Here is a 12,719-nt window from a genome sequence, read left to right on the forward strand (position 1 = left end):
TCAAAAATTGCCTTGGGGTCTAGAAAACACTCTAGGAAATTAAAAAAATATTTCCAAAATCTGTAGATTCCCTTTTGAATACCTTAAAAATTTCAATTTTTTAAATATTGAAATTTTTATTAAATACATTTGAGTTTATATTTTAACCTTTGTAAAACTTTCTCTTCGTCACCTATGTATTTTGCTATGTTGTGAATGCCAAAAAGTTTTGAATTTGCAAAATTTACTTGAATATAATAGAATTTTAATATTATTATGACATTTTTTGTAGTGTATTATGTCTAATAAGTTTCACCGGTATTTATTCTATTGCCGATTACAACCTTTTCGCAGTACAGAAGTGCACTTGTAGCTCTCAAAATGCTAGATATCGGGTTGATTTCCTTTGAAAATCAGGTGTTCCGTACCTACTTGGGATGGACCGCTATATTGGTGCTAAAAATCTTTGCTGCAGGCATTTATACGGGTCTGATGCGCTTTATTACGGCCGTAAGTTATCTTTCAACTATTGATACGTTTTTTTAAGTATCTACAAAGTAGATTCTACATGTATATAATTATTTACATGAAATCTACAGATAAACGGCGTTACCATGTATGATTTCTAAATACGTTCACGGTTAGTCAAATATGAACCCAAGCTATGACTTAAAAAATTAATTTAATGGGGCTTAACAAAATTTCCATAACTTGTTAAGAATTTATTAAACAGCATTTTTAGGGTTTTTAAGTATTTATTTTTAATATTTTATAGAATTCATATCTGTTGCAGAAAATACATATACTATTAGTTTGGGCAATTCGCTGCCTCAGAATGACTTGACACTTTTCCAGCATGAGTTAGAGGGAGAGAGAAATAGAGAGAATCCCAACGTGAGAGCAGTTGATATGCCGGCAATATCGCAAGAGCGAGGCTGAGAGAGCCTCCAGAGGGTGTGCGGTATATAAAAAGAGAGCAGACGCTGGCAAAGCTCACTAGTTTTTTTCACTTCCACGATTGAAAAACTGAAAAAACACCGGGAGACCGAAGAAATTTAATAGATCCTACGTAAAACAACAGCTAAAATGGCCAGCCCCGTGGAACTACTCAGCCTCACAAATCCCGTCTTCAAAAGCTTCGTTTTCTGGGTAGGAGTGCTGGTGATCAAAATGCTGCTCATGAGCCTGCTGACCGCTGTCCAGCGTTTCAAGACAAAGGTGAGAAGGAGGAGGAGGAGAGGGCAAGAGCGAGTACAGTGGGGTCAAAGTCTCAAATACCTCGACTAATTCGACAAAAACTAGTTGATGAACTTTGGGGTTAAGCACTTAGCCAAATAGTCTAGTTAAACTGACTCAATTCTTCCTCGTTGTGGTGAAAGTGCCATTTATATTTATTAATGGGATATTATGTAATTTAATCTTATGTTAATATACATATGTATGTATAATGTTTAATATTCAAAACCATTATATATACCTGCCATTCAATATACCTGCTTTTATTTTGGACTGTACATTTTTGCTAATGATTAAAATTTGCAAATGTCACATCTGTTTAAAAAGTATGCCAGTGAAATTGGGCTATTAAAATATGTACATATATGTATGTATAAACCTGTTTTCAGAGTTAGTTATAGTTATAGAAAACTTTGATTTGCAGAGTTTAATATTGTTATCTTTATCAGCCAGTTTTGGTGATTTAGGTACAAGGGAACTTCAAGCTATTTAAGGTAACATATCAGTTATCACCATGACATTTCAAATATCAACTTCAAATATACAACATTAATTCAATTTCATATAATTTGTAATATAGGTTGAACAGCAATTAATTTATAATTTAATTAATTTAACTGCTTTTACAAATTTCACATTATAAAAAATTAAGGTTTTGAATTATAATTCTTATTATACATTCTCTTACCATTTAAATAAATAAAATAAAAATATATTTTATTTTAAATCGCTTTCTCTTCACTTTTCAGACCTTTGCCAACCCTGAGGATCTTATGTCCCCCAAGCTGAAGGTCAAGTTCGATGATCCTAATGTAGAGCGTGTGCGTCGGGCCCACCGCAACGATCTGGAGAACATTCTTCCCTTCTTCGCCATCGGTCTTCTGTACGTGCTGACAAATCCCTCCGCCTGGCTGGCCATCAACCTTTTCCGCGCCGTGGGTATCTCCCGCATTGTGCACACCTTGGTGTACGCCGTGGTCGTTGTTCCCCAGCCATCCCGTGCACTTGCCTTCTTTGTGGCTCTGGGTGCCACCGTCTACATGGCTCTCCAGGTCGTACTGTCGGCTGCTTTCTAAATAAGAAAAATAGTATAGTCCTTAAAATTCCAGAATAATTTCAATTTGTTTATATAATTTTGAAAATATAAAAGGCTTTGGCTCTTGTTCAGTAAGATCATTGGCTGATGTGAGTTTTATTTATAAAATAAATGTAAAGTCGACTCAAATTGTAACAATTAACAAAAATATTTAGAGTCAGCCTTCAGAGTTCCCACCACCCGTTGCCTTATCCTTGTCGGCTACCTTTGGTTGCTTATCCAGAATATCTGTAATGTCCCCAGCCAGCTGAGTGAAGAGTTTGGAGTAGTCGCTGTCGGGATGCTTGATGACCACCGGAACACCAGTCTCACAGCACTCGGCTATGTGCGGGTCGAGGGGTAGGGAGATGAGCTTACGCGGCAGTGCCTCTTGGGAGCGGGCACAAGTGCTGTCCTTGAAAAACTCCATGCGCTGACTGCAGTTCTCGCAGATGGAGTACCGCATATTCTCCACCAGACCAAAGATGGGTACGCCCAGCTTCTCGTACATTTTGGCACCGCGGACGGTCACCTGGACGGCTGCCGTGTGCGGTGTACTAACCAAGATGACGCCCGTGATGGGTGCATGCTGGGACAGCGACAGATGGACATCGCCCGTGCCCGGCGGTGTGTCCACAACGAGAACATCCAGCGGTCCCCATTCGGCGCCCTTTAAAAGCCGCTGAACGGCGGACATTACCAATGGGCCGCGCCAAATGATGGAGCCATCCGGTGGCGTAAGCATGCCCATCGACAGGCACTTGACATTGTAGTTCTGCGGCGGAATCATCAGGTTGTTTCGATCGTTCACCAGCGGCTCGCTGTGCACATTCATCAGCAGCGGTATGCTGGGGCCAAAGATATCCGCGTCCAACAGGCCCACCCGCTTGCCCAGTCTGGCCAGGCTGCAGGCGAAGTTTGCGGCGACGGTGCTCTTTCCCACGCCGCCCTTACCGGAGGCCACCACAATGATGTCCTGGACGCCGCTAATGGGCTCTCTTTTGGGCAATCCGCGCGCCATCAGTGCCGCCTGGTGATCGCTTAGTTTCGTTCCATAGAAACGCCGCAACAAGCGGCTGACGCGAACCAAAGGATGCAGCATGGCTGCGTGCTAATAACTATTAGAAATCAATAATAAATAGATCTTAAGGCTCTTATAAAAGATGTAAACAAAAACAAAGCTGTGTACAAGGAAGTGTGACCGTTTGTTAAATAACCACATCTGTTGGTGGCTAAAGCATTTTGAGTTAGCATTTAATATTGCAAAAGCTCTCATTGTCCTTGTTTTCTTTAGTTATTCTTTGACAAGTTGGTCACTTTTTAACAAAAATATGAAAACTGATCTAAGTAATTACTTAATTTCAAATAAAAAACGGATTTATTTGGTTCGATTTCTGCCTATCGATGTTCTATCATCACTAGCAAAACTCCTGATCCCCTCTTTCTACACTGCAATGTAAAACAGGTGCATCCATTTTAAGCAATATAGAATTTTGTAAATTTTAAAACATTTGAATTTTAAAATATTTTTTATTTTGAAAATTTACATAAAAGAAGCCATGATTTGGGTTTAGGATATATTAGGTTTCTTATATTTTTCAAGTCAACTATAAAACCTAGAAAATGTAACTAAAAAATATAAAATTAATAATACATGGAATATTTTTATATATTATTTTTATTATTTATATTTTTTTATTTTAATTTAAAAATAAATATATTTTTTTCTTTAAAAAAGATTTTACTAAACTTTCCATTTAATCCCACAGTGCAGAGGCAAATCCCAATGTGAGAGAGACCGTTAGAGCGATAACCGGTCCGGCTTTTGCGCTCTCTCCCTCTCTAGCCACACGGAGTGGCTTTAGCCCTGATTTTCTGGCCATAAAAATATAACACAAAAATTCGAAATTAATTCTATAACAATTATTAAATAATTATTTAGAACTAATTATTTTAAGTTAAACAAATATCAATAATTTTCGACAATATGTACTTAATAATAGCTTGAAAACGATCTGTGCCCACTGTGCGCTGCGACTGTCTCTGCCGGCGTTCACAGAGTTGGGCCCCGGCCCCCCAGCGCCGGGGAGCAACGTTGCTTTTACTGTCTGTGGCAGCATCGTGGCTTTTGCTTCTCGCAGTTGTGGCTCCTTCGTGTTCGTTGCTGTTTCGCTTTTAAAAAAACATCACATTTAAGCACTAGTAAGTATTCTTTGAACTGTGGCTAAAAAGATTGATTAAATATTTAAATAGAAAACAACTTCCCAACTAAGTTCCTGTGTCCTTTTGGCCACAAATTGTGGCATTTCCTTGTCTTTTTTTAATGCATTTAAATGCCGACCGGCTCTTTTAACCCTAATAAATACATATGTACATAAGTACATGTGTGAAATAGGAAAGAAAAAACACATGTGCTTTGTCTATTTTTTGTTGTTTTGCGTTTTTTTTTTCGCGGCGCGATGTTTTGCTATTTCGTAGTTTGCTTTGCGAATAGAAATACCTTTGTGTGTGTAAACATCTGCCGTAGAAACGGAAAATAGATAAACAAGAGAGAGAGAGCAGTAAAAAGTCCAGCTAGAATCGCTATGTGCAACTCCAAGTCCTCCTTTTATCCTCTCTCTCTATCCCTCTCTCTTTCTCTTGGTGGAGAAGAAAGGAAGTTAAAGGAGAAGTTAAAAATTATGTGAAAAATATGCGGTTGAGTTAAGAAGAGACAAAAAAATTTTAAGATAGTTTGCTTAAGAATAGAAATAACTTTTGTGTGTGTGTAAACATGTGCCGTAGAAACGAAAGGGGAATAGATAAACAAGAGAGAGAGAGAGAGAGAGCAGTAAAAAGTCCTGGTAGAATCGGACCGTGTAATGTTTCCGACCTATCCAAGTAACCTTATTTATTATACTAAATAAAGGTAACGGATATCAAAATGTGTGTACGTTTATGTTTATATTATAGTCCCTTATTTGAGTGTGCTTAGCAGACCAGCAACTTCAAGCGGCGTGTCCAACGGTATCAATCAGTGCCACCTGGAAACCTTATCTAATATGTATATTCACGCAACTACCGTTTGTTGACCAATTTTTTGAGGGTTCACTTGCCTGATCAATATAAAAGATAAATAAAAAAGTATTTGTTCTAGGATAACAAACAAAATCACTTCACAAAACTTCAATAAAATTTAATCAGGAACTTTGAAATTTCCCCAGAATCTGGTTAATTATATAATCACATTCTTCGCTGATCTCGCCATTTTTGAACTTTCCCCCAATTGGTGTCGATAAGGAAGACCTTGGGATTTATAATAATCAAATAAGCACGTCATACGGCTCTATCAGTTTCTCTCATGGCTACAACCAGAAATAAAAAATATTAAAATATAATATTACAAAAATAAGTTTATAAATACCTTTATCTGAGAATAAAGCAGCTTGTGTTGCTTCCAAGTTGCTAATTGTTTTCCTCTCAAACCACTTTTGCACGTCATCGTTTTAAAAGCATGCTCGACCTTTTCGCTTTCGATCAAATTATAATCAGAGGCAATACGAAAATAACAGCAGCGCAGAATGAGACAACAAAAAATATATATTTCAATTCCGATTCCGATTCATACTTTAATTCCTATTCCAAAATCTGAAGCGATAAGGTCTGAGGTCTAACTGCACCATCTGGCGATTCGAATATTGTGAATAAACACGCAGGTCAGCGCAGATTACAAAACTCAAATGTTTTTCGAGTTATTTTTTTATATTATTCAATTTTCATTAATTTAAATTTTGAAAATATATAAATTTGTGAGAGATAAATCACTAAACTTTGTAGATATTTGCAGGTATTTAAATAACTAGCAACAAATGTGTACTGTTACCAATCCACAAGGCCGCAAATATGTTCGATATATTGATATTTTATCGACATCTAAAGCTAAGAAGAATCGATATTTTAATGTTGCGATATACAAAATCGATATTATTTTGGATTTATCAGATATTATCGGGAAAAATGATATTTCTTAAACTTATTGATAACAATGTTAGTTAAACTTAAAATGTTATATTTTCCATTATTAAAAATATTGATATATCAACGTTTACTATATATTTTCTGTGCAATTTATCATCTATCTCTTTCAGAAATGCCACAGCCGAAACCCTACGAAAGGCCCGCCGACTTCATCGATCCCGGAAAGCCTTCGAAATGCAAATGGCATTTGGGAACCACCGAGAAGTCGCCCCACACGCAGCGGGGCATTGCGCACCGGCAACAGATCACACCAAACATCCTCGAGGTGATTGGATGCACTCCCTTGGTTAGACTAAATAATATCCCCGCCAGCGAGGGAATCGAGTGTGAGATGTGTAAGTTTAAAATTGTAAGAATAGCGCAAGAGTACTTTATAAAGTTTGTTATTTTCTCTGACAGATGCCAAATGCGAGTTTCTTAATCCCGGTGGATCGGTCAAGGATCGCATTGGCTATCGCATGGTGCAGGATGCCGAGGAAAAGGGTCTCCTCAAGCCAGGATTCACGATTATCGAGCCAACTTCTGGAAACACAGGCATCGGACTGGCTATGGCCTGTGCCGTCAAGGGTTACAAGTGCATCATTGTGATGCCGGAGAAGATGTCCAATGAAAAGGTATCGGCACTGCGTACTCTCGGTGCCAAGATCATTCGTACACCAACGGAGGCTGCCTACGATTCACCCGAGGGCCTGATCTATGTGGCCCAGCAGCTGCAAAGGGAAACGCCCAATTCCATTGTCCTGGATCAGTATCGGAATGCGGGCAATCCTTTGGCACACTATGACGGCACCGCTGCCGAGATCTTGTGGCAGTTGGACAATCAGGTGGATATGATTGTGGTCTCGGCCGGAACGGCGGGCACAATCAGCGGCATTGGCAGGAAAATTAAGGAGCAGGCTCCCAACTGTCAAATTGTGGGCGTGGATCCCTTTGGTTCGGTCCTGGCCCGTCCCAAGGAGCTCAACAAGAGCGACGTGCAATTTTATGAGGTCGAGGGTATTGGCTACGACTTTCCGCCCACCGTCTTCGATGACAGTGTGGTCGATGTGTGGACAAAGATCGGTGATCCCGATTGTTTCCCCATGAGCCGGCGTTTGAATGCCGAGGAGGGTCTCCTGTGCGGCGGATCTAGCGGCGGTGCAATGCACGCTGCCCTCCAGCATGCTCGCAAACTGAAGAAGGGCCAACGTTGCGTGGTCATTCTGCCCGATGGCATTCGCAACTATATGACCAAGTTTGTGTCGGACAACTGGATGGAGGCCCGTGGCTTCAAGGAGTCGGTTAACGAGCATGGCCACTGGTGGTGGAATCTAACTATCCAGAAGCTGCAGCTTCCTGTGCCGCCGGTAATTCTCAAGTCGGATGCTACTGTGGGAGAGGCCGTAGCCCAGATGAAGCAACATCGCGTGGACCAACTGGCCGTGGTGGATAGCGAAGATGGGTAAGGATTATATTGGTTGGAATTGAAACATGTATATATGGGTTCTTATTTCCCGCATAGTTCCATTTTGGGCGTGGTTGGCCAGGAAACGTTAATCACTCAGATCGTGAGCATGAACCGCCAGCCCACGGATCCCGCAATTAAGGCACTTAATAAGCGCGTGATTCGTCTGAATGAATCCGAGATTCTGGGCAAGCTGGCCCGCGTCCTTGAGGTGGATCCCACTGTGTTGATTGTGGGCAAGAACGCCGCCGGCAAGGAGGAGGTCAAGGCACTGGCCAACAAGCTGGACGTGACTGCCTTTATCACAGACGCTGGAAATCAGAGCTCCAAGGCTAATGGTACCACCACAAATGGCAGTGGCCACTAAAACGCTAATTGAATTAGCTTTATGGAGTTGGTACCCATTCTCGAAATCAATAATTAACCTACCGACCATAAACTTATAGCCTAATTCCATTTTTTAAAACTATTTTAACATTTTTTAAACTATTTTGGTAATAAGAACATTGAGTGGAAATCAATAGAAAGATTGAAATGTGTTCTAGTGGAATTAGGTTATTTTGCGTAAACAATTTGCATGCATTTTATCTATTTGATAATAAATATCTTATACATACGGAATATTATAGTGTGTTTTTTATGATAGAATTAAGCGTTTTTCTAATTTTATTTATTTATAAATTTAAATTATATCTGAAATGAACTTTAAAACCACCCACAAATTCGAAACAATATCAATGTAATTTGATCAGTTTTTTCATATATATATATATATTTTTCGTTCGATTTGCTTACATTTTGTGTTCTTGTTTCACTTTCCACTTGAGAAATATATTAAAGTAAAAAAAAGTACAAAAACTAAAGGTGTGCTACAAGTAGCCACAATTAATACTCAGTGAGCAAGAGAGATTCCCAAAGGATTCGAAATAGAGATAGAGATAGAGATGAGATGGAGATAGAGAGAGAGAGAGAGAGAGAGAGAGAGAGACAGAGGACTATAATGTACAAACATAGAATGGAGAGAGATAGAAGATCGATGTGACATCGAAAAATCGTAGGTTATCTCCTTCCAGCTCTCAAAGAGATGGCTCGACCCACACAGGAATGTTTGTTCCGACTCCGTAAATCCTTTAGACCCCTCGATTTGGCAGATCCTTGACCTTGTAGATGCGCACCAGCCAATGCTCCGTGGTATAGGCCTCCTCCAGGACATCCAGCTCAAAGTCCTTATTGCCAATTTCCGCAGCACGCACCCGATCATAGCCCTGGGCCTTGCCACCCTCCGTGTACATCTGGCCAAAGCGATAATAGCACATCTTGTACATGAGGCAATTGAGGAGCGTGGGCGAGCCCTCCTTGTCCACACGGAACTCTCCGTTCGCCGCATAATAATCCTTTTCACGAATATGGGCACCGCGATCCGTGCTGCCGCCAATGCGTACCATCCACAGGAACTTGTTGATATCATCGGAGGAGTACCCAGTGAGACCGCCAAAGATAACCAGGACATAATCCACATCCAGTTCGCGCATTATCTCATAGGCCTTCTCCTCCGACGAGGCCATGGCCTGACCCACGCGTGAGATATGCGTATTATTCCAAGTATTGTTGTCCACCAATATAGTGCGATTGGCCATGGCTGTTATTTGGTAGCCATAATCCCACCAGGACATGATGCGAGCGTCCTGAGGAAAATAATTACAAGAAATACATAGTTTAGTCACCGAGTTTCTAAAGGAAAGGAATTATTAGTTCATTTCCTTGTCAGCTAGTTTGTTTAGTACTCATTATGTTTCATACTCTTCCTATCAAGAATTTATACAAGTAGTCATCATTTTGGCAAGCCAGATAAGTAAGGATAAACCATGATAAATGGCAATATATACTCACTTCCGGTGTATTCATCTGTAGCCAGTAGTAGGCCTCGCGAAAGTCATCAAAGATGATCCGACCGCCGTCGTGCGATCGAGCGCTCAGCACAATACTAGGCGAGGAGTACGCCTCCGAGGTAACCCACGTGCAGTGCAGGGTATAGACAATAAGCATCAGCGTTATAATGCCCACAAATCCAATGGCCACCTCGCTCTTCACACCGCCCGTCTGTTGTTCCATCTTTTTGTGCTGCCGCTTGCTCTCGACGCCGCCATGCTTTGACGACGAACTGCCTGCATCCACACTCTTGATATATTTGGCCAACAGATGCGATACCGCAATGCCGGACAGGACACACATCACGGGAGCAAGGACCAGCATGAGACGCACCATAACGCCGGCAAAGTATATACTGGTGACACCGTACAAGATAATGAATATATTCGAGTCGGTTAGCTTGGAGAAGCAAAAGTACAGGCCGGCGGGAAAGAGAAACACCAGGATCTGGAAATGATAAATAAAATAATATTTAATACAAGCAAAAATATATCAAAATCAAGTGAATTATAGACCTTGCCTCAGCGATCAAAGTGCAAGGTAATCATTCAAGTGCATTAAGACGCAACACTCATTCGCATCGTTATAAAGTTTTCATCTTCGGGCTGTAAAATTATACTAAGAAAAACAACAAAAGCTTACCTGAAGATCAAAGTAAAAGGATGACCAGGAGGTCGGCTGATGCTCCGACACAGAGGCAATAATTGGAATGTGATTTTTGGCATAGGACGGATCCAGCAGTGAATAAAATCGACCCGTCCAAGGCGATACCTTGCCGGTAATGGTCAGCAGAGTGCCCACAACGAGCACCACAGTGAGTAGGCTGGACATCAGGGTCTTGAAGAGCAGATCAAAGTGCTCTTTGGGTATGCGCGAGCGCAGATAGTCGACAAAGGCGTGAATCTGGCAAAGACCAAAAACTCCCAAGGCCTAAAGAGGGTGAAGGAATTATTAGGAATTAATAATAATAATATTTACAAGTTTTTTGATGGGGTAATAAGAAGAAAAAGCTACTTTTAGTGATCAAATCAGCTTGGTTGTTCGTACTCATTATGTTTCATACTCTTCCTATCAAGAATATAATAAAGTATTCATCATAAAATGATCACTATATGTGATTCCTTCGAAAATGTAAATGAAAAGCTATTTTTTGTTAGCTTACCAGCATATGCTCCGAGCTCTGTATGGGCTGGAATCCCACAAATGAAATCTGCATTGACAGGATCGTACCCACGCAATAGAGCGTGCTATAGGCAATATAAATTCTGTGCGAGAATCTGCCCGTTATCATGAGGGCTACAACGTGCAAGGGTATGAGGTTGATTAGAAACACATAGCCGCCCCACGAAGAGACCATGTAAAAGTAGGCCAATGCCGCCATTGCTGACCAAAAGATGGTGCCCGTCTTCACTGCCTTGATCCACAGATAGTAGGTGAAGAGCATGCAAAAGATGGCGATACCCTCATTGTCATACGATCCAGCCACCGATCGGGAGATGTAGCCAGGAACAATGGAGATGAGAGCGGCGGCCACCAGTCCAGCGCCAGTGCTCTAAAGGGGAGTTAGGAAAACAAGTATAGAATAAAAACCACGTGCGGAAAAATAACCTTAAAAACTCACATGAATCTCCTTGGTAAGGGCATAGGTAACCAGAGTGGTTAGCGAGGAGAAGAAGGGCGCCAGGAAGACGCACACATTCCGTATGTCAATGGTCACATTAAGCAGCCACATGAGGCGGTATAGCGCCGCCGAGGTTACCATCAGTCCGGGATAAATGGTGCCGCCAATGATGCGGCCCAGGGGATACCAGGCGCGGTCATCGAACCAATTGTGGAACTTGTAAAAGCCCTGCTCGGCCAGGAAGCGAGTGGTGCGGTAGTTAAAGTACGGATCGAACTCATGGATAACACTCTCAAATCGCAGTACGGAGAATAGGCGCGTGGCGAATGCTGCAGTTAAAATCGAAAAGACGGAAATTGAGTTTTATTTAATTCTAGTGGTGGCCAATTCGTGTCAATCGGTATATCGATTTCATATTTAGGCGAGTGTTTTCACTACAGAAAGCGACGCTTAGCAAAGACACACACCTGCTGCAGGAAATACCATCTTTAGATGGAAATATCGATACCGAACGCTCACGAATCAGATTGGTTTTTTCTTTAGCTTTTATTTTAATAACAAAAGCAAATATTCTAAATATGACCAATCAACTCACACAGAACAGCCGCCAAAATTAGAATGGCCAGTTTAACTAGGTGCTCCTGCTTCTCCCATGTGAGCAGGCCCCTGGCGACGCCGCCCACGTCAACCGTCATGTCTTTTTTTCTCTCTCGCCTGCCGGCGTTTTCGCCGTTGTTTATTCCAATTCAGAGACACGAAATAGACCGGTCTGTGGTTTTTTAGGTTCTCCGTAAGCCTACTACGATTTATGGATCACTGCACAAGGTGTATTGTTACTATTATTCGAAAAAATTGTTAAAAATAATGCGCGAAAGAACTTGCAAGTCCGTGGCAATTCGAGAGCTGACTTATCGGTATCGAACTATCGCCTCATGGCACAAAACTATCGTCAGCGGGTGACAGCGGCTTTTTTTTTCTATTCTTCCCAAAACATGGTTTTTTATTGAGTCATGCTTTTGTTATTAACATTTCCATCGGCTAACTAATGTTGGGTGACTAACTTAAAACATTTAGGCCGAACCGGCTGTTCTTCCTCTTATTGTTGTCATTGCCAGCTGTTTTTGCGCTCCCTTTTAAAGCTTCGCTCCATCCCTCCCTCTTGCACTCTCTCGATCTCTCTCATTATCCTCTCCCAATTGCCGCTGCTACGGCGTAAATAAGCTTTAAATTAAAATACTTTATTGTATGTATTTATTCTTATATTTTGTTGTGCTATTTGATCCCCTTGTATTATTTGCACGTTTAGAAACTTCTACCGTGTGCGTTTGCGAAAGGAGAGAGAAAGAGAGCCCACGCAGAAGAGAGGAATACTGGGTCTCAATAGTGCTGTCGGAACTGATGGCTAGAAAGTAGCTATC

General features: G+C 41.2%; 4 protein-coding genes and 2 non-coding genes across 7 annotated transcripts; 2 read left to right on the forward strand and 4 right to left on the reverse strand.

Annotated features, from left to right (window-relative positions):
- Positions 1-325: 325 nt before the first annotated feature.
- On the forward strand, positions 326-2,391 carry Mgstl (Microsomal glutathione S-transferase-like). 2 transcript variants are annotated; one of them, XM_017166123.3, is made up of 2 exons: positions 326-489; positions 1,965-2,391. In XM_017166123.3, the coding sequence occupies exons 1-2, from the start codon at positions 361-363 to the stop codon at positions 2,289-2,291; spliced, it is 456 nt and encodes a 151-aa protein (XP_017021612.1). In that variant the 5' UTR covers positions 326-360; the 3' UTR covers positions 2,292-2,391. The 2 variants fall into 2 exon arrangements, with proteins under 2 accessions (XP_017021612.1, XP_017021611.1); XM_017166122.3 differs by lacking the exon at positions 326-489 and adding an exon at positions 972-1,197.
- On the reverse strand, positions 2,374-3,483 carry Nubpl (NUBP iron-sulfur cluster assembly factor, mitochondrial). Its single transcript, XM_017166121.3, has one exon. The coding sequence runs from the start codon at positions 3,390-3,392 to the stop codon at positions 2,469-2,471; it is 924 nt and encodes a 307-aa protein (XP_017021610.1). The 5' UTR covers positions 3,393-3,483; the 3' UTR covers positions 2,374-2,468.
- Positions 3,484-4,334: 851 nt separating this feature from the next.
- Positions 4,335-8,372, forward strand: Cbs (Cystathionine beta-synthase). The gene is made up of 4 exons (XM_017166132.3): positions 4,335-4,492; positions 6,418-6,642; positions 6,707-7,748; positions 7,809-8,372. Exons 2-4 carry the CDS (start codon positions 6,420-6,422, stop codon positions 8,116-8,118), a joined length of 1,575 nt encoding a protein of 524 aa, XP_017021621.1. The 5' UTR covers positions 4,335-4,492; positions 6,418-6,419; the 3' UTR covers positions 8,119-8,372.
- A 119-nt stretch (positions 8,373-8,491) lies between these two features.
- Positions 8,492-12,218, reverse strand: Stt3A (catalytic subunit 3A of the oligosaccharyltransferase complex). The gene is made up of 6 exons (XM_017166120.3): positions 11,897-12,218; positions 11,302-11,630; positions 10,843-11,232; positions 10,323-10,610; positions 9,642-10,127; positions 8,492-9,436 (listed from the first exon to the last, which is right to left on the reverse strand). The coding sequence occupies exons 1-6, from the start codon at positions 11,994-11,996 to the stop codon at positions 8,882-8,884; spliced, it is 2,148 nt and encodes a 715-aa protein (XP_017021609.1). The 5' UTR covers positions 11,997-12,218; the 3' UTR covers positions 8,492-8,881.
- On the reverse strand, positions 9,509-9,593 carry LOC121502176 (small nucleolar RNA Me28S-U3344). Its single transcript, XR_005990856.1, has one exon. It is a non-coding gene; the product is annotated as a small nucleolar RNA Me28S-U3344 (small nucleolar RNA).
- Positions 10,703-10,786, reverse strand: LOC121502171 (small nucleolar RNA Me28S-U3344). The gene has a single exon (XR_005990851.1). It is a non-coding gene; the product is annotated as a small nucleolar RNA Me28S-U3344 (small nucleolar RNA).
- Positions 12,219-12,719: the final 501 nt, after the last annotated feature.

Source organism: Drosophila kikkawai, chromosome X, assembly GCF_030179895.1.
Source record: "Drosophila kikkawai strain 14028-0561.14 chromosome X, DkikHiC1v2, whole genome shotgun sequence".
NCBI classification, from domain to species: domain Eukaryota; kingdom Metazoa; phylum Arthropoda; class Insecta; order Diptera; family Drosophilidae; genus Drosophila; species Drosophila kikkawai.

Excerpts from the sequence above, each read along its gene's own strand:
- Mgstl (XM_017166122.3), top strand. The coding sequence starts at position 1,066 with ATGGCCAGCCCCGTGGAACTACTCAGCCTCACAAATCCCGTCTTCAAA. Across the intron at positions 1,198-1,964 it reads TCCAGCGTTTCAAGACAAAG|ACCTTTGCCAACCCTGAGGA; the intron begins GTGAGAAGGAGG and ends TTCACTTTTCAG.
- Cbs (XM_017166132.3), top strand. The coding sequence starts at position 6,420 with ATGCCACAGCCGAAACCCTACGAAAGGCCCGCCGACTTCATCGATCCC. Across the intron at positions 6,643-6,706 it reads GGGAATCGAGTGTGAGATGT|ATGCCAAATGCGAGTTTCTT; the intron begins GTAAGTTTAAAA and ends TTTCTCTGACAG. Across the intron at positions 7,749-7,808 it reads GTGGTGGATAGCGAAGATGG|TTCCATTTTGGGCGTGGTTG; the intron begins GTAAGGATTATA and ends TTTCCCGCATAG.
- Stt3A (XM_017166120.3), bottom strand. The coding sequence starts at position 11,996 with ATGACGGTTGACGTGGGCGGCGTCGCCAGGGGCCTGCTCACATGGGAG. Across the intron at positions 10,611-10,842 it reads AGAGCTCGGAGCATATGCTG|GCCTTGGGAGTTTTTGGTCT; the intron begins GTAAGCTAACAA and ends CACCCTCTTTAG. Across the intron at positions 9,437-9,641 it reads TACAGATGAATACACCGGAA|GACGCTCGCATCATGTCCTG; the intron begins GTGAGTATATAT and ends TATTTTCCTCAG.
- Nubpl (XM_017166121.3), bottom strand. The coding sequence starts at position 3,392 with ATGCTGCATCCTTTGGTTCGCGTCAGCCGCTTGTTGCGGCGTTTCTAT.